This window comes from Osmerus mordax, chromosome 14, assembly GCF_038355195.1.
Source record: "Osmerus mordax isolate fOsmMor3 chromosome 14, fOsmMor3.pri, whole genome shotgun sequence".
Classification (NCBI taxonomy): domain Eukaryota; kingdom Metazoa; phylum Chordata; class Actinopteri; order Osmeriformes; family Osmeridae; genus Osmerus; species Osmerus mordax.
Window position 1 is genome coordinate 9,481,314 of NC_090063.1, and position 27,427 is coordinate 9,508,740.

The 27,427-nt window shown below is 43.8% G+C and overlaps 2 protein-coding genes across 2 annotated transcripts in view; one reads left to right on the top strand and one right to left on the bottom strand.

Moving 5' to 3' along the window:
• Positions 1-12,999: 12,999 nt before the first annotated feature.
• sfrp2 (secreted frizzled-related protein 2) lies at positions 13,000-14,900 on the top strand. Its single transcript, XM_067250542.1, has 3 exons — positions 13,000-13,530; positions 14,235-14,315; positions 14,438-14,900. The coding sequence occupies exons 1-3, from the start codon at positions 13,032-13,034 to the stop codon at positions 14,740-14,742; spliced, it is 885 nt and encodes a 294-aa protein (XP_067106643.1). The 5' UTR covers positions 13,000-13,031; the 3' UTR covers positions 14,743-14,900.
• Positions 14,901-17,610: 2,710 nt separating this feature from the next.
• tmem131l (transmembrane 131 like) overlaps positions 17,611-27,427 on the bottom strand; it is a 29,834-nt gene continuing 20,017 nt past the window's right edge. Inside the window, exons 13-34 of the mRNA XM_067250947.1 lie at positions 27,144-27,288; positions 26,799-26,972; positions 26,266-26,335; positions 25,934-26,057; positions 25,780-25,849; positions 25,526-25,635; positions 24,834-24,903; positions 24,476-24,609; positions 23,510-23,652; positions 22,770-22,956; positions 22,385-22,570; positions 21,975-22,124; positions 21,273-21,873; positions 20,972-21,087; positions 20,527-20,696; positions 19,892-20,089; positions 19,483-19,561; positions 19,166-19,272; positions 18,862-18,994; positions 18,619-18,695; positions 18,289-18,425; positions 17,611-18,108 (exon numbers count right to left, since the gene is read on the bottom strand). Coding sequence (XP_067107048.1) covers positions 17,815-18,108; positions 18,289-18,425; positions 18,619-18,695; positions 18,862-18,994; positions 19,166-19,272; positions 19,483-19,561; positions 19,892-20,089; positions 20,527-20,696; positions 20,972-21,087; positions 21,273-21,873; positions 21,975-22,124; positions 22,385-22,570; positions 22,770-22,956; positions 23,510-23,652; positions 24,476-24,609; positions 24,834-24,903; positions 25,526-25,635; positions 25,780-25,849; positions 25,934-26,057; positions 26,266-26,335; positions 26,799-26,972; positions 27,144-27,288 — 3,475 coding nt within the window. The 3' untranslated portion in view covers positions 17,611-17,814. The remainder of the gene's footprint in view (positions 18,109-18,288; positions 18,426-18,618; positions 18,696-18,861; positions 18,995-19,165; positions 19,273-19,482; positions 19,562-19,891; positions 20,090-20,526; positions 20,697-20,971; positions 21,088-21,272; positions 21,874-21,974; positions 22,125-22,384; positions 22,571-22,769; positions 22,957-23,509; positions 23,653-24,475; positions 24,610-24,833; positions 24,904-25,525; positions 25,636-25,779; positions 25,850-25,933; positions 26,058-26,265; positions 26,336-26,798; positions 26,973-27,143; positions 27,289-27,427) is intronic.

Genomic DNA, 27,427 nt, shown 5'->3' on the forward strand with positions numbered 1-27,427 from the left:
AGTGACTGTAAATCCTTTTTTTGCCCCAGTGGTTGGTATTGTATGTCTTTTTCTCTGGCAATACATGACAGAATGACTCATTACCCACACATTTGGCTTCGCTATGGTGTTCAAATACCTTCAATATGAATGGGGTGTTAATGTTGAAAGTTTATCAGTTACCGCATGATGCCATGTTTCAAACTGTTCCTATCAAATTAACCTTTTTAACATTTGCTCATTCTCAACTTTCAATTGGAACATTCTCTATAATAGCATAGGCCGCGTGGGGCCTCCAAAACCACCAGTAAAGGACCATTAGAGAAATAACAAAGCCAGACATCCAAGTCCAGCATTTCTAGTCAACCTTCAGCCACGTCTCTCATACCGCCCGGCCATCCAACCATTCCTTTTAGTGTCTTATGACTGATCTGAACACAGTATCCTGGTAGATCCAAAACCAATAAAGAATCACAGCCGATTTGACATGGCTCCGCTTCGAAGAAAACCCCCGATATCTTTAGGAACCTAAGCCCGGAGAGGTCTGAGTCCTTATCAGATAGATTCATTAAGCTAATAAACAGTCCTCAGCAAGCCATGCTTGGTTTTGTGTGTTCTGCATTTTAGGGCGCTGATAGGTGCGTTATTTATTGACTCAGTTCTAGGTCAGTGGGAGCCTGCCGGGTGGGTTTGGACTGGGTCGCTCCGTGTTTGTGATTTCAGCGGGTCCTTGGCCTCGGGATCTCCCGTGTCATGCGATTCTGCTCAAACAAGCAGCTGCGAGTCTCTGCACATAACTCAACAGTCAGGGGACCAAAGGTTGAAATCAGAGGAGCCTCTGTGTGCGAGATCCACCATAGCTGTGTCAGTTTATCCGTCCGTCAGTCAACGGACAGTGTTTGGGACAGAGACTTGTGAGAAGGCCTGGGGACCCTCTGTCATTCTAAGAGGTTGTTTAGGCTGCATTGACTTTCACCTGATAGAGCTGTTAATGTAGCAATATTGTGGATAACAATTTACAAGAGGTAGCAAGAGGATGAACTGGATAATGCCTTTGGATAATTCCATTGGCAGTAGGGTCTACTGTGATTTGGCTTTCTCAGTCCAGGCCATAACCGAGCAGCCAGGCATATATCAGCAGAAATACATATTAGCTGTCTTGAATCCACGTTGTTCTTAGAGGATCTTAGAGAAAGGGAAAATGATTTATGAGCCTCCCTCCAAATGTGCCTTTTGTTAGGAACACTGTAAAACAAATGCCTTGCGTCAGACTCGACGCTCATGGTTATGCAGGTCTGATGTGCTCTTGGAACGGGAAGCAATGTGGCAAATTCAAGACAGCTGTGTACTCCAACCTGGCTTCGATGTTAGACTATCCCCTAACGCTATATATTGAAATATGCATTGGCTCTCAAACAAATCCTGGGTTGTGGTCTTGCTCTCTCTGTCACTACTCTGTAACGTATCATGGTTCAGCAGCTGAGTCATATGCTGTAAAGGCTTCAATTGTGTTTACTTGGCCAACCAATGGAGATGGGAGGTGAACGGGTGGACAGTCAAGGTGAAAAGTCTTTCATAATCATTTTGGTACTGGAACTTTTTTGAAACCAGTGTTGAAATATGTTATGCTATGCTGCATCTTATTACTATAAAACAGCAACTGGTGCATCATATTTGACAAGAAGGGCTGTATTACATTTACATGTATTAGTTTAGCTGATGCTTTTAACCAAAGAGACAGTGCATGAAGTACAGCAGATAATCAATGATCATATGTGAAGTTCTAACATTACTTTGGAGATTAGTACCTAAGTATACTGTATTTTTCTCCTTTCGATCATGCATCTTTATGTCTTTAACAGTTGATTGCTCTCACCTTACAGACCCTTTATTCTATTTTTGGACATAACAGCTGTAGTGTGTGAGTAATTTGTCATTGTTCAACTGAAATGATAACTGCAGACAGCTGTAGCATAGTAGACACAAAAGAACAGCATACTGTACCTTCTCGGGTTGTTTTTTGAAAAATAAATGCAAAAACGTTTGCAGTCCAAAATATGCTTTGCCTTGCATGTCTCCCAAAATACAAACACACATTGTCGGACTGCCAGTTTTTAACATTGGGATGATGTTAAATTAGATTATATGTAATTGTATAAAACTGAACCAGGGTTTGTTATGGTTTGTTGTCATTTAAGAATGTGGACTCTGGGCTTGCACCCAGACCTTTATGTAAATGCAAACAAGATAATGATTATCCAGTGTTATGCAATACAGTGTTGTGTTGCCTTGTAGTATATGATATTCATTACAGTTTCCACCGTCATTGTATTGTGAAAATCATCAAAACATTAGTTTGTGTCGTCTTCAGTGCCGTCTGGTTCTGTTTATTTTGTGGGCATTTTTGCGGCTTGCCAGATCTCTTGTGGAGATCAGTGGAGAACTTGGCGAAATGTCTTGTGTCACAATACTGAATATAAATACTGCCGAACTCAAAACATCCCTGCCGATTTTCAAATAAACACAGTTGCACTGAAGGCTCTTAACATCGTCTTTGTTTTCAAACGGGGTAAGAGTAAAGGTTTTTGAACAGGACCACAGCCTTTATGTTGATCATTTTAGTTGTTTTATTTGCTCATCATGAAGTCACAGTACAACAGTGCATTGAGGAAGTACCTTTTCTTTTGTGTTTGAAAATATTTTAACCAATGGCTGAATTGCATCTAGAGAAACATGAATACATGTTTTAAATCAGCACAACCATTTACTGTACACGCAGCGAAAGTATGTTTCCCTAGGAAAAAAAGAGAAAAAAAAGGTTGTTTCAGAATAAATGCAACCAAACTTAGAATGGACGCAAAGCATATACACATCTGTGTTGTATTTCAAGTAAAACAGTCAAATACATTATGAACAGATAAATGAGGGAGTTTGGATTTACAGCCGACCCTGTAATCTGTTTACTGTCTTTCAGCACCACTGTAGTGAGGAAAAGAAATGATGTCTGCTCCTTCATAAATCACCACTAAGCCGTTTAAGTCCAGACACTCAGCATATGGGCTAAGAGTTTATATTCCTGAATTCTTTAAGTTAGTCTAAGCCCTTTCCTCTTATTGAGGTATATATATACTTTATATGCTGATATTCGGAGAATGCTTTACACTTCATTGGCAATCTGGAAGCATTCCAAGGATTTTCACTTCTCTTTCCCCTGTCTCTTATCCTTTTTTTCTATTACTAACCAAACGCATCAGGGTCGACAGCTGCAGTAGTAGATGCAGCCTTTAAAACTTTTGTTTATTAGTAAACAGTCCATGCTAATTGTATCACTGAATGATATATTAGACAGTATTTTCTGCGCACAGCTTCAGAGAAGTGCTTTGCGTCTCTTAATTCCCTGATCGCCTCCCATTACTGAGCATTTAATCACATGGTGCTATACATCTTTTGAAAGCATTTTGGGATTTATAATGATCTCAAAGTAGAAAGACAAGCACGTTCTTGTCCTCATGGGGTCAGTGCTGATGTCATGATAATATTCTCTCTAAGCTTGAATGAAATAGAGGAGGACATAAGGAGACGGCACAGTGAGGTTTCCTCTTAGACCGCAGCTCACCTCCAGTCCTTGATCAGAACCATGTGGAACCTTCTCTGTGCTCCTCTCAGATGTTTGACAAGTGTGTGCAGAGACGTCTGCCAGGAGTCCGTGGCGGGCTGTGCCCTCATCTGTGGAAAATGAATGCAGACATGGTGCAGGTTTGCATGGACCGTGAACAGCCTGTAGGAGCACCAAAGTTCACAGGCTATCTGATTTCAATAGTTTTGATGGAAAGTTATGGCTTTTTTTACTGGGATATGCAAATAGCTGTCGGATATAGCTGGTTGACTGAACCGTTCTGTGATAGTAATATCAGGCAAAAATGAGTTTATCTTTAGCCTCCATCTCTGCTTGGTCTGGTTTTGCTATGACAGACCTCATGAATGGGCACTGACCTGTGTTTAAAGGTAACTAGCCATGTGTCCTCTTGATGGCTGTCACATTAGTCAAAAGGCCTTTGACAATAGCCAGACATGCTGTGTCAGGACCCTCAATCACACGCATGGTCCATCTCAGAGACCTTCAACCAATACAGCGTGTGTGTGTACGTGCGTGTGTATGTGTGTGTGTGTTTGTCAAATGGGGTTGATGGATGAGGGAGCCTGAAGCTTCACATTTGGTTCCAATCACCCAACTGATATTGTTGTTGGCTGTTGTATAAAACAGATGAAGCAACAAATGGAGGGTACTGTTTTTCAGAATAAGGTCAGGGAAATGGCACTATACTTCTCTGTATAAATGATTTATCTTGGTTTCTAGATCGTTCCTACTTTTTGATGAAACAGTAGCATTCTGAATCTTTGAAATTTACTTTGACGTTTTGATTTCAAAACAGGAGTTGACCATTCAATAGTAGACCCACTGATTTAAGTTTATGTGTGGAGTTTACTTTGCATGTGTGCTAAACTCAGAGCACCCAGCCCTCAGACCTGCTTGTAACACGAGGCTTGAAGAACCAACCACAGAGCACAGGCGTAATGACGTGTCTCTGGACGTGTAGAGTTGTCTGTCACCTTGTCTTGACATCTGACCTCTGCAATGGAGCCCTGCACTTCCGAGGGGGCCTGCGAGTAGAGCGAGGGAGTGAACAGGGGAGGGCAGGAGGAGGGGAGCGAGTGAAATCCCCAGGGCAGGTGTTCTCTCCTGGGTGTCCTCTAGTGGCCTTGTCCCTTGATGGAAGGGTCTAGCTGGGATGCCTGGGATCAGAATGCCAAGGTTGGCCCAGACTGGGAGATTTATACCTCGATCTCTACGCCAAATGGCGTCCTGTTTCACAGTGACCCCACCCCCCTACCACCCACTCCACCACTACCCACATGCACACAGACAAACACAAACACACACATACACATGTACACATACAGAATGCACATCCAGAAATGTTGTTGAGTACATCTTGATGTTGAGGGAGATTAAACGCATTTGGGCCAAGTTTTTCTGACCCACTCTCCCTGCCCCGTAGCAATGAATATGCCAAGGGTTAGTCAAAGTACACAGTTGAATCATCAATCTATCTATCTGCAGTGTTGATGTAGCTATTTATACTTGTCTTCTTTGAGTATGTTTATTCTGGGAACCTGTCAGTATGCTTACTGTTAATTGGGGGAATGTAATGCTAATGTAGCATTGGTGCCCTGTTGTGTTCTGTATTTTGCAAAGAAATAGAACATCTTAGAAATGATTATCCCAGAACACAGGAACTTCAGTTACACGTCCTCGTTACCCGAGTGGCTGTGGATGTTTTTTAAGCTGTTGTGAAACATGCTCCTCAGAACCTCCTTTTGTCTTACATCTTCTCTAATTTCCTTTTTGTCGGAGGAAAAACCTTGCCCTATCCAATGCCAATTCCAGTTAAACCAACCAACCGTAGCGACCTACACGCCAGTGGTGGAACAAACCCAGGCGAGTTCAGAACAGCTGACCAATGAAATTTCCCTTGCTAATGAGACTCGGAGGCCTTGGCGGTTTTTGATGTGTCTTGACTGTACTAGGAGAGAGAGGGAGAGAGAGGTATCAAGCAATTAGGGCTGGAGAGCCAGATGTGGTTTGTGGGGAGAGACAGAGAGAGTAGTGAGTGTTTGGGCTTCCCACGCAGGGAGAGTGGCTCCATGCAGAGCAGAGCTCCATGTGCAGCTAATTGTATCCATCGCCCTGTTTCAGAGTATCTACAGCCAGTGCTTGTACAAGGCCTGGGTGATTTACTAATGCAAAAGTGGTATATCCTCTGTGTGAGGCCTCTGTTTGTGTAGCTGTGTGGGAGAGAGGGAGACGAGCAAATAGACTACTGACAGTGTTTAGTATAGTAGGCTAAAGTATGTATGGATTACACAATGTTTGTCTCATTTTAGAACCTTTTTGGGACAGTGGCTTCGAATTAACTTTGAGACTTTTCGTATTTTCTTGTAATTTATATTTAGTTTGGTTTGAAACACTATTATTAATAATCCAGAGTTGTCCAGGATATATGTAAAACTGCCATTTAGATAAACATGGATTGAGCCCCACAAATGTTTAACAATTAGGCTGCAATGTTAAACAATTAAGGCTGAGGGGAGCATAGAAGGAGGTCGTCTGGCTGGTTGAGGTTTGGCCTTCGGCGTCTGCGGGGGCACGTCATTTGAGAAACGTTTTTAAGTGCGTGCGCAGAGATGTGTCTCCCTTCTGAGTGGAGGCTAATGTTGGGTCTTTTCCCCTGCTTCTCAGCAGGACTCTGCAGGTATAATGTGCAGCGCCTTGGGCTTGTTCCATCCACCTCCGCACCATTAGCCAAGCACACTCCACCCCACACGCCCTCCTGGCACAAACTACAGAGATAAGGATACGCTACTGTACGCTATGCTAATTAGCCTTACTCCTTGGCAAACGCATTTTGAAAGAGTGAACATTCTCGGGGGGCGGGTGTTCTGACAATGTCTACGTTCCACTTAGTGAGAAAGGGGAATTTGTGTGTGTGGTTGACCACAAGCACCCACTCTGAGAGTTTATTTTCTTTTCATTTTTTTTTTCTCTCAATGTCTGCCTTTTTAGGGAGGATTAAAATCCATGGATGGTGTGATGCATTCAATAGTAGGACTATCAGCCATTGGATTTTTGCATCAGCTTATCAAGTTACACTACTACAATATAATTATTTCACCTAATTTTAAGTTGAACAACATATTTTCTAGCTCAAAACTAATACTTCATACCACTATAGTTTATTCCTATTAACAGTTTTACAAATTTGTCTAGCAGACATACGGGAACACTTTCTATGTGCATCAAATAAAGAGAAATGTTGATGCAGATACATCATTTTAATCTGGGACTCATATAAACTACCATAGTAGTTGTTAATGCAAAAACTAAATAAAGTGTTATTGCAACAGGAGTTTTTAAAACCCTGTAAAAGGCTAAAGAAATGCGATTTATTCTTCACTAACTTGCCCTTCTACCTTCCCGTCCATCTGAGAAATAATCTTAAGAGTAAATACTAAGTCTTGTAAATTGCCTCGGCATCTGGCAGACAGTTGTTATGTTGACTAATACTTACACTATGATCTCATGGAAACCTTAACACATATTCAGAAATGTAAATCCACATGATTTATGTGGTACTTTTCTGTGGTTGACCCTCAACCATGTAAAACTGCCTCGTGGTCCAACTTGTCAGGGGAAGTACCCCATTGTTTTTTGACGCAGTGCACAATTCATTTCAAGTGGCTGAGCAATGATTCGTTAAGCATTGTCAAAATAATTAGACTGTAACATTCCGGAGCATGGGGGGGTAGCAATGATGATTGGATAGTTTGAAGAATGACAGTTGGATAATTGTTGTTGGATAATTGTTGGATAATCATGTCGACCTGAGAAACAGGTCCTGTGGTTGGAATTGTGCGGAGGTTGCTAAGGCTGACATGACAGCCTGTTCTGTGGAGACTTTTCAACAGTGCAGTCGTCTGTTTCCCGTCTGTTTCTGCTCAAGAGACACAGTTGGTTTTCTGCTGATTTCTGTAACAAATTCCGTCCTTGTCGTTGTGACCACCACTCACAGAGTCAGATGCCAAAGCTTTATTTACACATGAGCCTGAGTCTGGCATTCCTAGGGTCACCCTGGGTCATCTAGCAAGCCCACAACCACCATAGCTACAACTGAGAGGGTTGTTTTCCCCTCCTCCCTTCCCCACAAATTCCAACGTTGAGGGTTTGCGAGATTGTATTTCACAACACAACTTATCAAAAGTCAAATGGTCCATGACTTGTGCCAGAACAGTAATTTGTTCTTGTCACAAAGACTTACCCACACTTGTCTTGTATCTCTTCTGTTTTGGTAAGCGTTTTTGAGGACTTTTATGTTACCATAAAAAGAAAACATCTAGGGTCTTCATGAACATAAAAGGTCTTAGTGTCAAATGTTATCTTTTTTTAAATGTACTTCCGAGAATGTAAACTTTCCCGAAAAGCCCGGTTATTTGAACTATTAAAAACGACATGAAAATGTAACGTTGACTGTAATGCACAACCAACAGACATTTAATCTTGTTTAGTTTGTGAAACTTCAACTCCTTTCCAAAAAGACGTGCTTTAGAGTGAGAGCCCTTCTGTCTCTTTCCACAAGCACGGATCCAGTTGGTTGCGTGGAATGTTTCTTAGCCCTTGAGTAGGGGCGGAGAGGCGAGATAGGGGGTGCCCTCTCTCAGTGTGGGGTGCAGATCAGGTCTGGGTCACTCAGAGACACTACGGTAACAGCAGGCTGCTCGGGCTTTGGTCTGGCTTGTAAAAAGCCCCAAGACCCCATCACAGTGTGAGTCTTCCAGCTCTGGTGTCAGACAAAGGTCAAAGTGCAGGGCCGTTCGGAAGTATCCGCTTGTCGTTGGTCAGCGGACATCCTGCTAGTGTTACCCTGTTAGGCCCAATTCTTTCTTTATGTTGGAGTGTTGCTCATTGGGAATGGTAAACTGCAAGCTGTTGTGTTGTGTATATATAAATATTTGCCCCTTTGGTCTGCCTTTATAGCACACCAACGTTGTTTCCAGAAATGTAATCATCACATGATCGTAGGCTCATTCATCGAAAGTTATGTGGTTTTAATTTCAAAGCCACAAAATGTGTTTGTTTAATTTATCAACTGATCTTTTATGACAATTTCAATAGAAACCTTCCACCCAGCCAGCCAAACAAACCTGACTAGGTACTTACTCCCCCACCAAAGTTTATCAAACACCTCCAGACTTCCAAATACATTAGGTTTTCTTGATCTAATTTAAAAGCGAAAGGTCCCACCTTAACTTTACTTCAATAGTTGTGGACAAAGTTTAGATGAGTTTACCTTGTCCCAAACCAAGTCAAACCCATCCACCTTTCAATATATTTATAAACTCACTTTCTTTATACTGTATGAATAGCATAGAAATAATAGACATTGTACATATAAAGATATACATAATTGAATGTGAAACTTGAGAGATGGGCTCCCCACTGCAGTAGTGTGTGTATGGTTATTCCCCTAGCCTGAGAGCACACTGTGTGTTAGACAGCTGGCCCAAACCCCCATACTGAGTCAATTAGACTCCCAGAACAGAAACATTTCATAAACTACACTGAGCAAGCATAATCTATATGACTCTCTTCAACTCTTATTAGATTAATTCATTTTAGATGGGATGAATTCCTTCCAAATGTCAAAGTATGAGTAGTGATTGAGGCTAACAAGCTCATTAGTAAGAGTCCATGTGCACTTCAGGATGTGTTCAGAACCATACGTTGATTCTCTGTTGGGGGTCCAGGGGGCCCAACATGGTGAGTATGGATGAGTAGTTAAAATAGTGCAGCTTTGTTGATCTCATTGAACAACAGTAAAGAGCCTAATGACCGGATTCTGTAAATCAGTTACAGATTTGCACTTGTCCTGACTTAAGTTCTTGTCTTTGATTGAACATCGTTCTCATTACAATGTTGAAGTCCTTGATTTAGATATGTTGATGGAAAATCTGTTGAAATTCTAACTTATCAGACCATTGTTCTATTGACTCAAAGCCAGTACTGTCAACAACATTATGTTGCTGATGACCAAATTACAGTAAATATCTCAACTGTCCTGTTGCCAGACCTTTCTGAATGTAAGTATGGAGGGGGTGGGGGGGGGGGGGGGGGGGGTATTTTCGATTGAGTAGCACTTTGATGTGAAAACATGAAAGTCGAGTCTTGTTTTACATTAGAGCGATCCTGATGGTCCAAACCCCCTTCACACAGAGAGGCAGCTTTATTGAAGCGGGATGAATTGATTCCTCAAAGGCTTCCAGTGGGGTTTGGGTTTCTCCTGGACCCAAGGAAACATGCACTCACTAATTGCTTGTGACAGTGGTCCGGCTTGCGATTCTCCATAAAAAATGGAAAATGGGAGAGTGGGAGAGAGGGGGGGAGGGAGGGGAGAATAAGAAAGGAAAGAAGGGTTATGGGGGTATAGACGGACCAGTTGATCCAACAAGCTGCGTCTCATTTTCACACACAGTCGAAATGAGAACCTGCTGGGTCAAAGCCCCCCCCTGAGCACTGATATAGGGTCAGATTACCTCTCCCCCAACCCCTAACCTTCACCATTTACTACAGAAACCCCAAACTTGCATATGGTCTGTGCTATTTTTATACCTCCCTGTGTTACTGTTATGTTGTCTTTTGGAGAGAAGCACAGACTCAATCTGTGTTGCTTTGTGTGACGCTATGATGGTCAGTTAGATCCACATCCTGGTTGTAGACTGCAAAAGTTGATGACACCTTTAGGTCTTGCAGAAATATTGATGTGGTTTTTGTAGAAGGTTTCAATGTCTATGATACTTTGACTAGAGGTGCGAGGATCCCACTTTCAGAAAAATCCTTTACAGTGCTGTTTCAAAACCTCCATACAACCGAGGGGGGATTGGATCCAAAACAACAATGTCTAGTCCCACTCATCTTTCTTGGTTTCCTATTATAAAGCAAGCCAGTGGAGATGAAGTGTTCTATGGTCCCATAATGCATCATGTTTGACTCTTCAATGCTTACCATATAATATAAATATAAAATGTTCCCCTGTAAGTCTCAGTAAGCCTTATAATTTCCATTAGGCCAGCAATAGTACTGTCTTTCCTGTTGATCTGGCCTGTATTGTAGCTTGAAGTTTGGTTTTCATTTGAACCGTCACACCCCTGGTAGGATTCATTCACTTATTTAACTATTATAAGTCCATCTAATGGCAATTCAGTATGCATAAGCCACTTTATTATTTATTTATTTATTCCGTGTTTGTATAACATACATGGCGAATAAACCGAATTCTGATTCTGATAACAGATGTCTACAGTAACTAGAGCATCCACGCTAAGCACATAAGGGCCCAGTAGCAGGTTATTAAGGACCTTTGGTGCTTATATGGGTGTCTCTGCAGAAGCCTAAGTGGAATTAACACACCCCAGTGGGAGTTGGATGGAGCGGGGAGGGTCGGGGGTTGGGGTGAAAGGGGAAAGACTTGGCCTATAAAAGCAGGCTAAACCTTTGACATCCAGGAGCAGGGAAGTACAATGTTCCACTCAACTCAGTGGTCCTCAATGGTCCCCATAGCCAAGCTGTTAATCCTGCGGTGTTAAGAGGGGACATTTTTCCTAAGTAAATATAAAGTGTTGGTATTTTTAAATGACTCTCAAGCACATACACACCTGACTGACTCTACTGGCAGTGGTACAAATGTTAGTAGAGGATGTTAAAATTACAGTTTGCCTGTCAGCTGTCTCACAATTACGCTTATCTTCCAGGACACACAGGTTACCCTTATTCCCCGCTCTGACAAAAAGTATGCGGACATGTCCTGATTGAATAATAATAATTTTTTTGTAGAGAGTTAATGGAGTGGAAAAGGTATTTTGTAATCATTTAATCTGAAAAGCTGTGCTGTTCGAAAAGATTCATACATGCCTTAAATCAATTTCAGAAGCCTGTAATTAAGAGATATGAGACATGTGACTCAACTGGAGGAATGTCTTCTCTGTCCAAAATCAAGGATAGCACATGCCAAGAGAAACAGAGAAGTATTTTATCATCAGTAGCAAAACAATAAAACACCTAATTTAAGGGTGCAGGAAAAACGTTCAGCTATTAATTTGGATTGAAATGTTGTTTATTCATGCCAAGCACTCCTTGCCGTTTATATACGTTCTGTCTTGTTTTACTGTGGAAAGAAAAAAATTGTAACTGTTGGGCCTTTTTCCAACATGTCCTCTTTATTCCTCCCTGATGAAATGTGGCACACTTAAAGCCATAAACTTTAATGACAGGTTTAATTCAAACGCAATAAAGTACTCAAGCGTTCTCAATTGAATTACACTTTCCCCCCTTTTTTGCCATTTGCTTATATCAACTTCTTAAACAACTGAAGCAACTGCCAAGTGAACTTGGAAGGGGGTCTTGAGAGATGAGGCTGAGATGGCAAGGCCACAGGAAGTAACATATTGCACTTCCTGCCCCAGACGACAGTTTTAGTGAGAAACTTTGTCATAGATTTTCCACACAGTGTGTCAGATTATTACCTTTTGGCTTGTTTGTCTTGGAAGCCACACAGTTAAGATTTTGTTAAGAACATTAACAAAATGCAACTTGTCAAAGCACAGAATCCTGCTAGCATGAACAATGTACATTTCAGGTTTTTAAGGAAAAAAAACAAATTCAGTTTTCTCCCTTTTTTTGAGGAGAAAATAGGTCAGTGTCAGTTCTGAGAAAAACCATTCTGCCGTCTGCAGACCAGACCCTGGCCCGGAGGGTGTTGAGAGGGGATGGGAGCCAGAGTTGTCGTGGAGGGGGAGATTCTGTTTCCCGCCCCGGTGTAGTGCGCTGAGTTCTGGTTCTCACACAAGCACATTATTTCACCATGTGGTATCGGGCCTGAGCAAAGGTAATGATGATAAATTAAGGCATGAATGAGTTGAAAAATCTGGAAAAAAGGGCTTCACATTTCAGGTTGACGTCTCCAAAGGAGAATGCACAAATTAGTGGATGCTTTGCAGTTTTTGGGGGGACTGGAGTCAAAACAGTATTGTATTGTTGTCATTGTAATTACAAGTAATTGTATTGTTTTAGACCCCAAAATCACAGAACTGGTGAACTAGCCCATATATAATAGCCTACTTATGCATAAAGATGCACATGGCAGGCTCTCGGACAAAATAACTGCAATTGAAAAGGATTATGAAATCTCGTTTTGGTTTATTTGACCAAGACTGACTGCCAGTGCCCACCAATACAACACTTTACCCGACGGAGTAAAACCAAGCATAGGGGGCCAATGGATGAGAGCTCTTTACGCACTGGCCCCTCCCAATCAAGCCTACAAGAAAGCCTCATGTTCCAATTGAAGCCCAAGACTGTCAGTGGCTCTCAGCTTGAACTGATGCTGAAAACTACACGGATGAAAGTTTAGATTATTATACCAAGTAAAATATCCACGAAAATGAAGCGGTTAATTTTACCAATAGTATTGGTGATGACATTGCCTACGTGCATGGAAGCCATCCACGGATTGTACAATTTCGGTCAACCCGAGTTGTTCTACAAAAAGAATCATTGCAAACCGATACCGGCAAATCTCTTCTTGTGCAACGATATAGAATACACTGAAATGCGCCTCCCAAACCTACTTGGACACGAGACCATGAACGAGGTTCTGCAGCAAGCTTCGTCTTGGATCCCACTGGTCCAGAAGCAGTGTCACCCCGATACCAGGAAGTTTCTTTGCTCTCTGTTTGCTCCAGTCTGTCTTGACGACTTAGACGAGCCCATCCAGCCATGCAGATCGCTGTGCGAAAGCGTAAAACAGGGGTGCGCACCGGTAATGTCCGCCTTTGGCTTTCCCTGGCCAGATATGCTGGATTGCGAACGCTTTCCACTCGATAATGACCTTTGCATACCTCCCGCGGGCATCGATAACTTTGTTCCAGTCACCAAAGAAGGTAAATGTATTACTGTCCCTACACTGTGGTTACGTCAGGTTTCCAGTTCTATTTTCGTAAGTCATAGAAAGTTGATATCCTATTTTTAAGGCAGTGTCACGTTGGATAATTCTATGTGATAATTTATAAAGAAATTATATTAGGTTTAAGAAATTATGGGTTGACTCATGCGCATATTACCTATAGACATTTTCTTATAATTTAACTAATTACTTAGCAACTATTAAATAAGTCTATTCCTTCATAATAATGTCCTAAATACTGTAGGCATGCTACAGACTAGCTGGTGCTCTTTGGTTCTCTTAAGTGTTAGAGTTGGTTTCTGACAACATTCTGATATGAATCACCTGAAGCCTGCAGCATCCCTGCTTACCGGGGTTGTTTCCTTAATAGAGGGATGTGTAAACAGCAGGAGTTTTCCATTTCTACTGCTTAGCCCTGAGATCATCCCTAACTGGAATGTATGAGGCAATGAATTTGGCAGGATATAGGCACAGGATAGGCATATAAAGCCAAAATAGCTCTTATTACTATAGTAAATCATATGAAGAATAGATTCTGAAAATTAATATATATATATTTTTATAATGGTTTTTCATGGGGGGTATTATGAATACAGACCTGTAAGAGCTTGCATGCCTCTGCAATAATGAATATGCCTAAACTCGAAAACTAGTTTAAATCTACTCACATTCCTCTTGTAGTGCCCAAGGTTTGTGATGCCTGCAAAGAAAAAGAGGAAAACGATAATGAAATTGTTGACAATCTCTGCAAGAACGACTTTGGTAAGTCCTAATCAGGTATATTAATCAGATTATCTTGCTTTGCTTGGTTTAATACACAAAATGCCATTTAAAACATCCATTTAACCTGGATCTCCACCCTGTTCCTTCTTCTTCCCACCTAGCGCTCAAGATCAAAGTCAAGGAGATCTCTTACATGAACGGAGATACCAAAATTGTCCCAGAGACCAAGAGTAAGACCATCTACAAGCTGAACGGTGTGACGGAGCGCGACCTGAGGAAGACAGTGCTGTGGCTGAAGGACGGCCTGCAGTGCGTGTGCGATGAAATGAACGACATCAACGCAGCCTACCTGGTCATGGGCCAGAAGATGGACGGACACCTGGTCATCACGTCCCTCAAGCGTTGGCAGCGTGGTCAACGGGAATTCAAGAGGATTTCCCGCAGCATCCGCAAGCTGCAGTGCTGAATGGGCATGACGAGATCAAGGTCGAGATCAGGCAGACGTTCTGCTCTGGTTTGATCCTCTTGGTCAACTTCAGTGTGACCATAACATGCTGCAGGTGTATCTACCTACAATACATGACGTCATCAAGTGTTTGTACTGCGGCCTCCTGCGCATGCCTACACCTTTCAGTAGTTCATGTGCTTCAATTTTTAATTTGGTCACGCCAACACAAGAAAAACATGCAGAGAGTACATGCCAAACACCTGGAAGAGTATGTAATTAGTAAACTGATATCAAACTGTAGCATATGCCATTATTTACGACTACAATAATATTTCAATATACAGTAAGACACATTCTTATTTAATTTGCGATTAAAAAGATGGAAATATTGAGTTCATATCAATGAGAGGATGTGTGAAATTAGTCTGCACGTGGTGTATTGTACTTTAGCTATACGTTAATGTGATAGTGAGACGATGTTATCAAATACAATGTTTTTTTGTTTTTTACTTATCTTTCTCAAGCAAAATGAGAGATAGCAGGCTATATTCTCTGGCTGATACAAAAAAAAGTAGCCATGTCTTTGTAGTGAGACGTTCAAGCACATTTGACCAGTTACTTTGTAAACATGCTATCTTGCTCTGTAGCCTTCTCATCAGTGGCATATTTTGGTACTTGAGCCTCAATCCTGCACTATATCCTTTTATACGATATACTATAACAATGATAAATGAAATATTTTTCTAGATCAGTTCGTCATGGTTTCTGCGTCCTGTTTCAGTTTTTAGACCATAACTAACAATATCAGGATTTTGTAGTAGAGTTTGTTAATGAGTTCTGTTAAAAAATGCAGTTGTGTGTGTGTGTCCTGTAAAATATTTCCTGAAGTATTACTGTGTAAATATCAGATTTACATGTTATTCGTGTACATAGTTTTCAGCAATAGTAGAATACATTTGGGAATGGGAAGATGGGAACTGTTACAGATTTTAAATGATTTTGTCATTCAATAGTGTCCAATCAAAGCTGGTATTTACATACAGGCAGGCATATATTTTAAGTTGTACCACAAACCTGTAATAGATTTATTATTAAAGGAAATATTCATTTAAGGAACACTGACATAAAAAATAAATCTGAACAGTCAGTCTTATATCTATTGTTTATCCCTCTAGTGGTCTACACATTTCAACACACACCACAGTACAGCAAAATGTCTTAGTTTACCAATTACTTAATGCAACCATATCACTCCTGATGGCAAGTGAGCAATGCCTTTAAAATGAATAAATGTATCTTCATATTATGAAACATCAAGAGCACAATAGTGTCACTCTGGCAATGCTAAGTGAATGGCTGTTTTTGGTGAGCATATCAGCACCCCCCTGTGGATAATGTTGAAGCTTCATTGCTTTATTGTCCTCAGTAGGAAGTTGTAGGTGCAGATACAACCAGGTTTTGAATTACGGGGGGGCTTGGGGGGGTTTGACCCCCCTAATTAAGACTTGGACCCCCCCCCCCCCCCCCCCCCCAAAAGAGCTAAAAACAGAAGGTTCATGTTTGCTTTAAACATTTGGCTCATATGTCTCGCACACTTAAAATATGTTTTCATAATCTTTGCCTTTTTATTGGACAGTGAGTATGGAACACTAGGTGGCGATAATGCACCATTGGTTGCCATCTGCCGTAGTCTACCCTCAGCTTCAGAAGAAAAATTGTGTCACTCAACAACAACAAAAATCGGCGTTCTTGATGTCCATGTGTGGCTTCACTGACATGTTTTGTTCCTATAAGGAAACCTGCAAGGGATGCAGGAATGAGTTTAACATAACAGGCCTGTGCAACCATCAGAGAGGAAAAGGTTCAAGTTGTTTTCTAATGATATCAAACGTGTAGTTATGTTAGTCTGTCTTTCGATAATACATACACTGAACAAAATAAACGCAACGTTTTTGCCCCCATTTTTCATGAGTTGAACTCAAAGATCAAAGACTTTTTCTATGTACACAAAAGGCCTATTTCTCTCAAATATTGTTCACAAATATGTCTAAATCTGTCAGCACTTCTCCTTTGCCGAGAAAATCCATCCACCTCACAGTTGTGGCATATCAAGATGCTGATTAGACAGCATGATTATTGCACAGTTGTGCCTTAGGCTGGCCACAATAAAAGGCCACTCTTGGTTAGGGTTAGGGTGAGAATTTCTGCACGAACTGTCAGAAACCGTCTCAGGGAAGCTCATCTGCATGCTAGTCATCCTCATCGTCCTCATTGGGTCGTGGTCTCTGACCCTAACCGACTGGTTTTCAGACCCCTTGCCCTCTCTGCAGGTTGTTACAACTAGGTAGGTCAATGTCAAATTAATTGTTAAGTGTAGTTTATTGTGTTTGAATCTGGCTGAAGGATATTCTTACAGCAACATTTTTGCTCTTCGACTTATAAATAAAACTTGACTTATGAGTAAAACGGATAAAAATGATATGCTCTGTGCTGGATTTGAACCTAGGTCGTTGTGGTTTAGGCCTTTGTTCTCAACCCACTACACCACAGGGTCCTTTTATATACTTGGAAATAACATAAATATTACGTACCTGATATTAGTTAAATGAATTGTCAAATGGTTTGAGCCAGGGATACCGTGTTTGACAGTAGACGCGATGGTACACATGCTTACCCACTGAGCAACAGAGGGTTCCTTCAAATTGACTTTCTACAAGACAGTGTAATTTCCCTTATGACACTATGCATTATAAAATGGGGTCAAACTTCCACTCATCCAGGGATGTAAATGTTCCATCGTGCAGCGTGGATTCAGATGGCGAGAAGTAAAGAACCTACATTGAACAAAAGCAACTGAAACCCGTTCAAGTACAAAACATTTTTTTTTTTTAATTTTCTATGATTGAAACTGCAAAATCTAGAAAAATATACAACAAAAGCTTAACCTTTCACAACATTTAACATTTGGAAAAAATAGGAACAAAAAGGAAAAGGAATATTCACATTTTTCCCCATTATTGATAAAAACACATTCGTTTTGTTTCCATTCTTTTACATAGCATTGTTTATTTTCGCCATCCCCATCTTTCTCTAAACGTCACCACAGTAGCCCGAGTCATTGGAGAGCTGAGAGTTGGAGCTGCGGTTGGACGAGGAGTTCCAAATGTCCAGGTTCATGTGTGGCCCAAAGGGGTTGAAGTACTGCTTCGTCCGACAGGAGCCCCCAGGCTCCCGGCTGAAGGGGGCGTGAGGGGGAGTGACAGGGGACATTGGGGCTGAGCGGTCGGGCTGGAAGTGGTTCTGGTAAGGCTCACTCTGCGGGGTCCAGATGGACCCAAACAGGCTGGACATAGGAGACAGACTTCTGGTGCCAGGAAAGTATGTCTGGGAGAAAACGAAACGGCATGTGAGGTCGATGCTTGAAGCCTCGCACAAAGAAATATAAGGTAAATACTAAAAACACAGTAAAGTAGAACTACATTGTGCAATTTAAATGCACCTCAAAACTATACTACATAATGAAAAGCAGTCAGACATTTTGAAGGAGAGTTCCAGGAGTCTCACCTTCCTGCCCACACAGCCAGCTGTATCCCAGGATGAAGGCACCTCCTGGGCACAGTCCTCGCTCCAGCTAGCCTGGGGGCTATAGGCAGCACTCTGGGACTCCTGGCATGAGAAACTGTTTTGGAAATTGGCATTGCCTGTAGGAAGGATTAAGGGGGGGGGGGGGGGGCTGAATTAGAATATTCCTCTTTTCCACTCACTTTTAAAAACATAAAAAGGTTTAAAAATATATAAATACAAAAAGAACATTCAAATGATCAAGTTTTATCTTTAATGCATTGTGTAAATGCTGGTATATTTCCGAGATAGTTGAGAGATAAAGATACCCACCCCCTGGCATGTAGGTTCCCTGGGCACTGTACACGGAGGGACTGTTGCATTGGCTGTTAATGCTGTTCCAAGGAAAGCTGTCAAAGAAATTGAAAAACCATATTAGCAAATTCCACGCATTACGGCAACTACTTGTGTAACTGCAACATTAGTTCCACTGCATTGTCTTTGAATTAATTCACAAAACACCAAACTCCAAAGCGTTTATAGATGGGTGTAAAGGTCTGATGATGAAGAACATACCCATTGTAAGGTGCAGGTGCTGGGGGCTGAGGTGCGTAGGTCAGGGCTTCAGTGGCGTTGTACCTGAACTCGTTGGTGAGGGGGACCGAGGGAGCCGACCAGGTTTCTTCTGGAAGATACTGACAGGTCAGGTCTACACCACAGAGAGAAACAGAGTGTCACCAGAACTGGCATTATAAAGCGATTATGTTTTATACACTACGACATATGTCACTGTTTACTTGCTGTATATTATGTGTTAGCCTCTCAAATCCAAGACTCAGTTATCCATGTTCCCCTCCCCCTAGCTAGTGGACTCCATTACCCATGTTCCTCTCCATTCCTGCTGCCACAGCGGCAAAGCTGGGGGCAAAGTTGGGCACAGATGGTTCTGGACTATGGCACGGCTCTTTACGGTACAGGCCATTCATGCTGTAGGACACACACACACAACGAGAGGGTCAGTTATCAATCATATATATATCATATTTATTTACTTCATTTCAAGTTTATTTTAAATTCGAACAACTCTCAGTATTGTGCATGTATAATCCACACTGATATTCACACAAAAATAAAATATATTTCATACAATTTCATTATGTTTTTATATAGTGTCCGCTCTGCATGTGTGTGGGGTACCTCTGGGTCTTGTAAGTGGAGCTCATGGTCTGGTAGCAGTCCCGCTCTGCTGGGTACACATTATATGGCATGGAGTCCTCTGTAGACACAGACAAGGCTTAACATCATGCATGTGTGTGTGAACATACTCTTCCCGGCTGAGGTAGCAGTGGAGTGTGTGTGTGTGTGTGTGCGTGTGCATAGACACAGACATGGTTCAACATCCTGCTTTGATTCTGATCATCCAGTCACACCAGCCACTGATGGAGCAACATGTCAGGGGATAATGTAGTGTGCAGTATTTCTACTTTCAAAGGGTTATGTAGTGCAGTGTGTGTGTGAACCTACTCTTCCTGGCTGAGGTAGTACAGTGGTGTGTGTGAACCTACTCTTCCTGGCTGAGGTAGTACAGTGGTGTGTGTGAACCTACTCTTCCTGGCTGAGGTAGTGCAGTGGTGTGTGCGTCCGTCCTTGTCTCCCTCGATGCTGCTAGCGCTGCTCCAGCTCCCCCAGCTCCCCCTGCTGGCCCTCACGCTCCCCGACGAGCTGCCCGAGTCCGAGCCCGACTCACACACCCCGGCCCCTCGCCGCTCCCCACACTTCCGTCTAGGCCTCACATGACACACACCTGGAGGGAGAGCAGTGGTCATGAGGTCCACGCAGCGGGTTGATTGTGGGCTATTCTGTATGCTTGAGTTAAGTTTCACATGACACAAACAAATACCATGTCTTGTCTAAGCTTTGCCACCACCTTGTGGTTATTAATACTAACTACAAGTGTTAAGGAATATTCCAGGCAATGTAACTGTAAAGGCAGGAATCTGTGTGTGTGGCTCTATTTTCTGGAGAATCGTCAGGTGTATTGCTCAGGTCCCCAAGGACGTGGTGTCATGTGTGTTGATTGGATGAGCAGTTTGTGAAAAATATAAACGCCACTGTTCCCAACGGGCACTACACTACAGGGACTGTGAGAAGGAATGAGATTGAAAGATCACAGAGATAGAATTGAGCAAAAGTCTAACTCTTAGAATTCATTCATAAAAGAATCCCTAAAGATAAACCCACCACTCTGTTTGACAGGGTTCTCCAGATTGGGCCCAGGCTTCGGTACGTCTGGTTTCCCACCGGAGCAGCGGTTTCTGGCGTGGCTTCCGTTTACGTTCCGTTCCCCTGTTCTCCACACTGGTTCCTTGTCCCTCTCTTGTCCCATCATGACCATGCTGTGTTCAGGCACTCTGTCGTGACCAGGGGGGGGTTGAGTTCAGAAATGCCTTTAATAACTGTTTAATATCTACCAACATGACTTTTCATCTGGAGATATCGAAGACCTTTTATGGATATATTTTGACCATGTCTCACAGTGTCTGGTGGGGGACTTGATTTCTAGTTTGCCTTGCCACCCCATAATCAATATCCCACAACAACAGTAAGATAGAAATATTGTCTTTGTAAATGTTCTGATACTTGTATAGTGACATAATGTAGATGTTGACTGACGACAGCCACCTACCCAGAAGCCCCTTCTGCAGTCCTCCTGCGTATCTTCTTTCCCTTGCTCGTCCCAGCCGGGGCACCGCTCTCTGTCTTCTCCGGCTTCTTCTTCTGGGCTTTCTCCTCTTCTCTGGGCTGAAGAGAGAGATGCACATAGTGGTCCTCAGCACACATGGGTATAAGATGGTGCCATGCTGGTGGGAGACAATTACAACAACTTCCTGGTCTACTATTATATGTACCCTCATCACATACAAACAGGCACCCATTGTATTATAGACATAATGAAGGGAAGGAACACATGATTTCAGGTTTCTCACCTCCAGCTCAAAACTGTCCCTTTTCTCTGCGTCTCTCTTCTCAGAGTAGTGCGTGCATCCTTTCTCTGAAGGCCTACACACCAACAGGCCTGGTCTGGGGCCCGGGCCTACCAGGATGTTGTCAGGGAAACCGGCAGGCGTTTCCATGGGAAACGTAACTGCAACCGGCCCCTTGTCTTCCCTGGCGATCTGTGGGGCTTCCTTAAAGTGCACTGTCGTGGTCGCTGTCGTTTCTGCTGCTGCCATCATCTTATCCACCTGACTTGTAAACATGGGCTCGTTGTTGTTATTGTTTATGCACACGACCGGGTCAGGGGTGTGGTCGCCAGGGGCCAGATCCTCGTGCTCTTCCTCGGCGGTCACTGTGGCAACAGTGGCCGTGGTGAGGGAGGAGGAGGACTTGTACTTGCTGTAGTAGACGGAGACCTTGTGTTTCTTCTGGGGCTGGGAGGAGGTGGAGGAGGGGCTAGGGGAGCTCTTCTTGGTGGAGGTCTGGGCTCGAGGGGCCGAGCCATTGGCCACTGCCGGCGAGCCACGCCCCTTGCCCTTGTCAGAGGGGTGGCAGGTGTCTACATACGTCTTGCAGCTGCCCTTCATTTTACTGTACACGGGTCAACAAAAACAACCAATTACACTCTAACCAAGCAATATGGATCCATGCTACGAAATACACTATCCTATAAAAGGTGTGTTTTTGCCTACTTGACTCCGTTGGGCGTGATGTTGTTGACGGGAACAACATCTCTAGACAGCACCGTGTTGTGGTTGCTGCGCGGGCCGGGGTTGGAGAAGTCACTGAGGATGTACTGGGCCTGGTGGAAGGCCATCAGACACACACCCACCAGGGAGAAACTGGGACGAGGAGAGGAGGACGAGGAGGAGGGGGGGTTAGTCAAGACCGGCACCATTCCAGATATGTAACATCGCAAAGCCTCCGTATCGATGAACCTGGTCATCTTTTCACCCCCTTCACATTGCCCTTAATAGCTCGAGTACACATCTGAATCAATGACTGTGTTCAACCAGAAGTGGCTCCTGGCTAAAGAGCTTTGTTGTGGCTGTAGAAGTCTTGAAGCCAGGGTTATCTACAGTGATGCAGGGTGTTGGCGTACCAAGTGAAGCTGAGCGTGGCCACCCAGAAGGTGTCCTCCCAGCCGGGGCCGGGCACCACCTGGGCACACAGGGGCAGCATGTGGTGGGGCAGCGTCACGTTGAGGGTGAAGGGGAAGGAGGAGCCACGCGACGTCGACAGGGTCAGGTCCCGGATGACCCAGGACGAGGTGAAGTCTGGGGTGAAGCTGAGGGGAGCAAGGGGATGAGGAGAGGTAAGAGGGAATGAGAGAAGAGGAGGAGGACATGGAGTTGAAGCGGAGCGGGGCGCAAGATCAACACGGAGGTCAGAGTAATAACAACATAAATGTGGTAACCTCATGACAATAACCCATGAATCTAGTCAAATGATGTCATTCCTGGCTCAGCACAGGATGCTCCACGTACGCGATGGTGATCTCCGAGGTCGTGTTGTGATCCAGGATGAAAGGCCGGCACTGCAGCACCTCGAAGCCAAAGCCCTGGCACTTGTACCCGTTGATGCTCATGGACACGACACTCAGCGGCAGCTCTCCGGCGTTCTCCACCTTGAAGCTCTTCTGGATGGAGAACGGAGGCTTGGCGCTGCGCAACCCTGAGAGGAGGAGGAGGGTGGAGGGTTCGTGTTTAAATGACTACAATGTACAGTACTCCATCCTTCCTCGCTCACCTCCTCAGCACTAGATCACCAGCTGGCCCCAATCACCGATTATCCCGCTCATTTCGGGTGGCTAGCATCAGTAGTGCAGCAGTGCCAAGTAAATCGTATTGTTGATTGTTTGGTGGTGATTATATAAGTCTGGTACCTTGTTGTTTACATCCTATATACAGTTTATCTTTCAGGCGCATTTCATTTCCCCTTTTAAACCCACCAATATTCAGTTATTTATGGCACTTTTTCCTGTTTTGTGTGGTAATCTCTTCCTTTTGTTTCCTATAAAGGAAAGCACACGGCTTCCCCGCACTACTTCCAGACATGCAGAGCTTCCTACAGAGCTTCCCCACACATGGGGTGATACCAAAAGCATTAAGTAGTTAGTTACATGTAGTGAATAGAAGCATAATGTAGGTCAAATGAAATGAAAATCCACTCATTTCAGTCCTGTCTGTGTTCTCCCAGGCTGAGCAGCAGAGCAGCACTGTCTCACCATTGCGGCAGTCCATGAGGGTGGACTGGGGCACGTTGAAGCGCAGCGAGGCCCCAGGCCCTGGCAGCTTCCCCCCCACCCTCAGCAGCTCCTTGGCCCCATGGCCCCGCACCGTCACCATGTCAAACACCGTCAGGTTGTTCCTGAGAGACACATGCACAATCAACCAAGCTGTCCATACACTCTGGGTTCACCGGACAAGGTCATAGGTTTGATTTGAACATTTGTGGGGAGAATGTTTTTATTTAAAAAAAATTATCATCACCCTATATGTTAATATTGGTACACATATCTCCTTACTGTCTGCCCCTAAAACTATGGGTATCACTGAGTATTCTGGTGCATGATGGGTAGAAGCCGTGGTACTGTGATAAGGTCATATGGTACATATGACCTTATGTACAGTATTATCAAACTGCTGTACAATCCACCCCTTTAAACCTGATCCTGATCCTGCCATTATCTAACCAAGCACCAGAAGAAACGAGAAATACACATTAGAAAAGCCATGGTTTGTCACAGCTGTGTGTGTGTGTACCTGATGAGCAGGATGGTGGTGTGTGCGTATGTGTGTGTGTGTACCTGATGAGCAGGATGGTGGTGTGTGTGTGTGTGTGTGTGTGTACCTGATGAGCAGGATGGTGGTGTGTGCGTGTGTGTGTGTACCTGATGAGCAGGATGGTGGTGTGTGCGTGTGTGTGTGTACCTGATGAGCAGGATGGTGGTGTGTGCGTGTGTGTGTACCTGATGAGCAGGATGGTGGTGTGTGCGTGTGTGTGTGTGTGTGTGTGTGTGTGTACCTGATGAGCAGGATGGTGGTGTGTGTGTGTGTACCTGATGAGCAGGATGGTGGTGTGTGCATGTGTGTGTGTGTGTGCGTGTACCTGATGAGCAGGATGGTGGTGTGTGCGTGTGTGTGTGTGTGTGTGTACCTGATGAGCAGGATGGTGGTGTGTGTGTGTGTACCTGATGAGCAGGATGGTGGTGGTGGGTTTGTGCTCTGAGGAGGTGAAGACCACCCCCACCTCTCTGGTCTCCCAGGGCTGCAGAAGCAGCCGGAGGACCCCCTCTCCCCTCACGCCCCCCGCACCCTCACCCACCTGTCAGAGGAACACACACATGCTTTACATTCAATGGTGTCTTTTTAAAAACTTTCTTTAAACAAGAAAGGTTAGATACTTGTTTTTTCAGAAATCTTTATAGGTTATAGGCAAGAACTGTGGTTGTGTTAAGAAACAACAGAGACTACTTTATATTATTATCAAAGCAATATCCCATCGTGTACCAACAATACTTCATTTCCCAGTGTGCATTGTGTCCTCACCTTAGGATGTGAAGCAAGTAGGGTGAACTCATTGGTGCTGATGTTGACAGACAGTGGGCTTATATTGAACCTGGCAAACATTAAAGGACAGTTTGACCATTTTGAAACTTATACGTGCAATACCTTTGTTGAATAAACAAATACAATCCTGTTAGTACCTAACTTTTCCTAAAAGTGTCTGTATTTTCATTTTCTTTTATATAAATTACACAAAAGGCAATATGATGATGTGAAAGAAAATATTATCACTGAACTATTTTGGCCGCATGGCATTTATATTGTACATCTTTCCCACAGTTGAAGGTTGCTTAGCAACTATCAGTGTCTCTGTCACAGACTTGCAGTCATGAGTGATATCGCTAATTTGCTTACAAATACTAATTATTAGATTTAATTGACTAATCAGTACAATAATTGAATAGACTAGAAAATGCTGAATGAACTGAAATATTTTAATTAGGTATTTTTCATAAGACTGGGAGATTATAGACTTTGAAATCTAGCATAATGGCAGCCATTCTAGTATTAATCAGAGATGGCTTAATCAATAACTATGACTAGAGCATTGAAGTGAACTGATAAAGCCTTGTAGGTGACTTGCTTTCATTAGTACATAACTCATCCACAGTACAGATACCTAGATATAGATCAAGTGTGTGGAAGGGGGGGGTGTATTGATTTAGAATCTGTACCATTTGGTAAGGAGGTCTAGGGCCTCCAAAGGGGCAGGGTACAGAGAGAGGCTGCAGATCTCCATGGAAACCACAGAAGGGGTGGGATTCTTCAGAGTGAGCTTCTTCACCTGAGAGGGAAGACAAAGACTGGTCCTGAACTGCCATAAACATTCCTAAACGGTCATGAAGAGTCCTGAACAGTCATCAAACGGTACTTGAGTGCTGGACTGAAGAAGCACAGGCTTCCATCATTCTGCAATTCTGTTCCTTACCTTACTCTCATTGACTGGAGTTGGACCAAACTCTAGAGGAGAGGGGGGCTCAACTGGGAGTCTGGGCCACCTGCAGAGACTCCAATCAGTATACACATTCATTTGAAACAAACTATTCAGATCTACAGGAATCCAAGGGGCATGTGTGTCTCACCTGCAGGGCAGCTGGTCTTTGCGGCTATGCCACTGAGAGGAGAGCTCAGCAGCGAGCTGGCTGTCCACAGCCCAGGAGAAGGACAGGGAGTCTGGGACTAGAGAGAGCTGCCACTGGTCCTGGCCTGGCCCACACACACACACAGCAGTTTAGTAAGGGGTGGGTCATACACTGGCGGGATGAGCAGAGCCCGCACATACACACACAGATTTGATATACATATCCCAGCTGGGGCACCGGTAATCAATCCTAATGGGTATTATACCTGTGTGCAGCTGTGTCTGAGCACACGGGTATAATACCTGTTCAGATGGATAAAGACTGTGTCTCACCTGCTGCTGACAGCCTGAGTGGACAGAGTCGTCCACACTCCCCTTCTGCAGCAAACACTGCCTCCCCCTGCTGGACGGAGGGAAACATGCAGACAGCTGTACAGTAGAATTCCATAAAAACATGCTGAAAGATGAATACATAACAAAGTATACCAACATAGAGTCTATAGCCTGTTTTTAAACTAAGTAAAGACAAACCCATATCTACATTTGCTGTTTCTTTGTATTGTTTTTATGATAGTTTAGTGTGTTCCATTTTGCTCATCCGAATACCCTCTTGGGATAAAAGGAAATCCAACAGACAGCTAGGAGGGGCACGCAGGGACTCTACCTCATGTTAGCAGCTCTTCCATCCTGTCCCTGAAGAGCTACCGTCCTGTAGGTTTTTGCTCGGGTCGTATCAACCAGCTTAATGTTAGAATCAAGTGTGCTGGACTGGTGTTGGGAGAGTGAACCTACAGGGAAGGTTGCTCTCTAGCGAACAGGGTTGGACACAGCTAGTACCCATGTATAGGATTGTGACCTCCCCTTACCTTGTCCAGGCAGGAGTGGAGGTGCAGGGGCAGCTGCAGGGTGAGGCCCAGGGTGGTGGTGAGGCTAAGGCTGAAGAGCATGTTGAGGGGCAGGCTCCTACTGAGGAGCTGGAGGGTCAGGACCGACCTGCAGTCACCCTGGGGGACTGGCACCGGACCACTGAAGTTCACCATCTGGCAGACAGGGGGCGCCAGTCAGCAATGCAGGACATGATATTAGGCTGCTGCTGTCAGCTACTGAAACACGCAAAGTGCATGTCTACTCCACTAGATACATCAACTATATAAAAAGCTACTTTTGTAGTGCTCAAAGTTCAAAACGTGGGGTGCTTCTGGTTTTGGTACCTTGAGCACTCCTTGTGTGTCCTGGGGGAGGCTGGCGTGGGTGATGGTGAGGGGGATGTTGAGGGGGTTGATGAGCCACAGGTCCACTAGCCCTGCCCACCTCTGTCTCACCTGCAGCACACTGGACAGCTCCACCCACGGGCTTCTACACAAACAGGAAGGAGTTCTGAGTTCTTTCATTCCGAACATGTACTGCTGTGCTCATTGTGTCAACGCCACAAGGTCTCATGGCTTTACGTCTACTTGCTTGTGTTCTTTCCAAAGCTTAGGTGTAACCCCTGAAT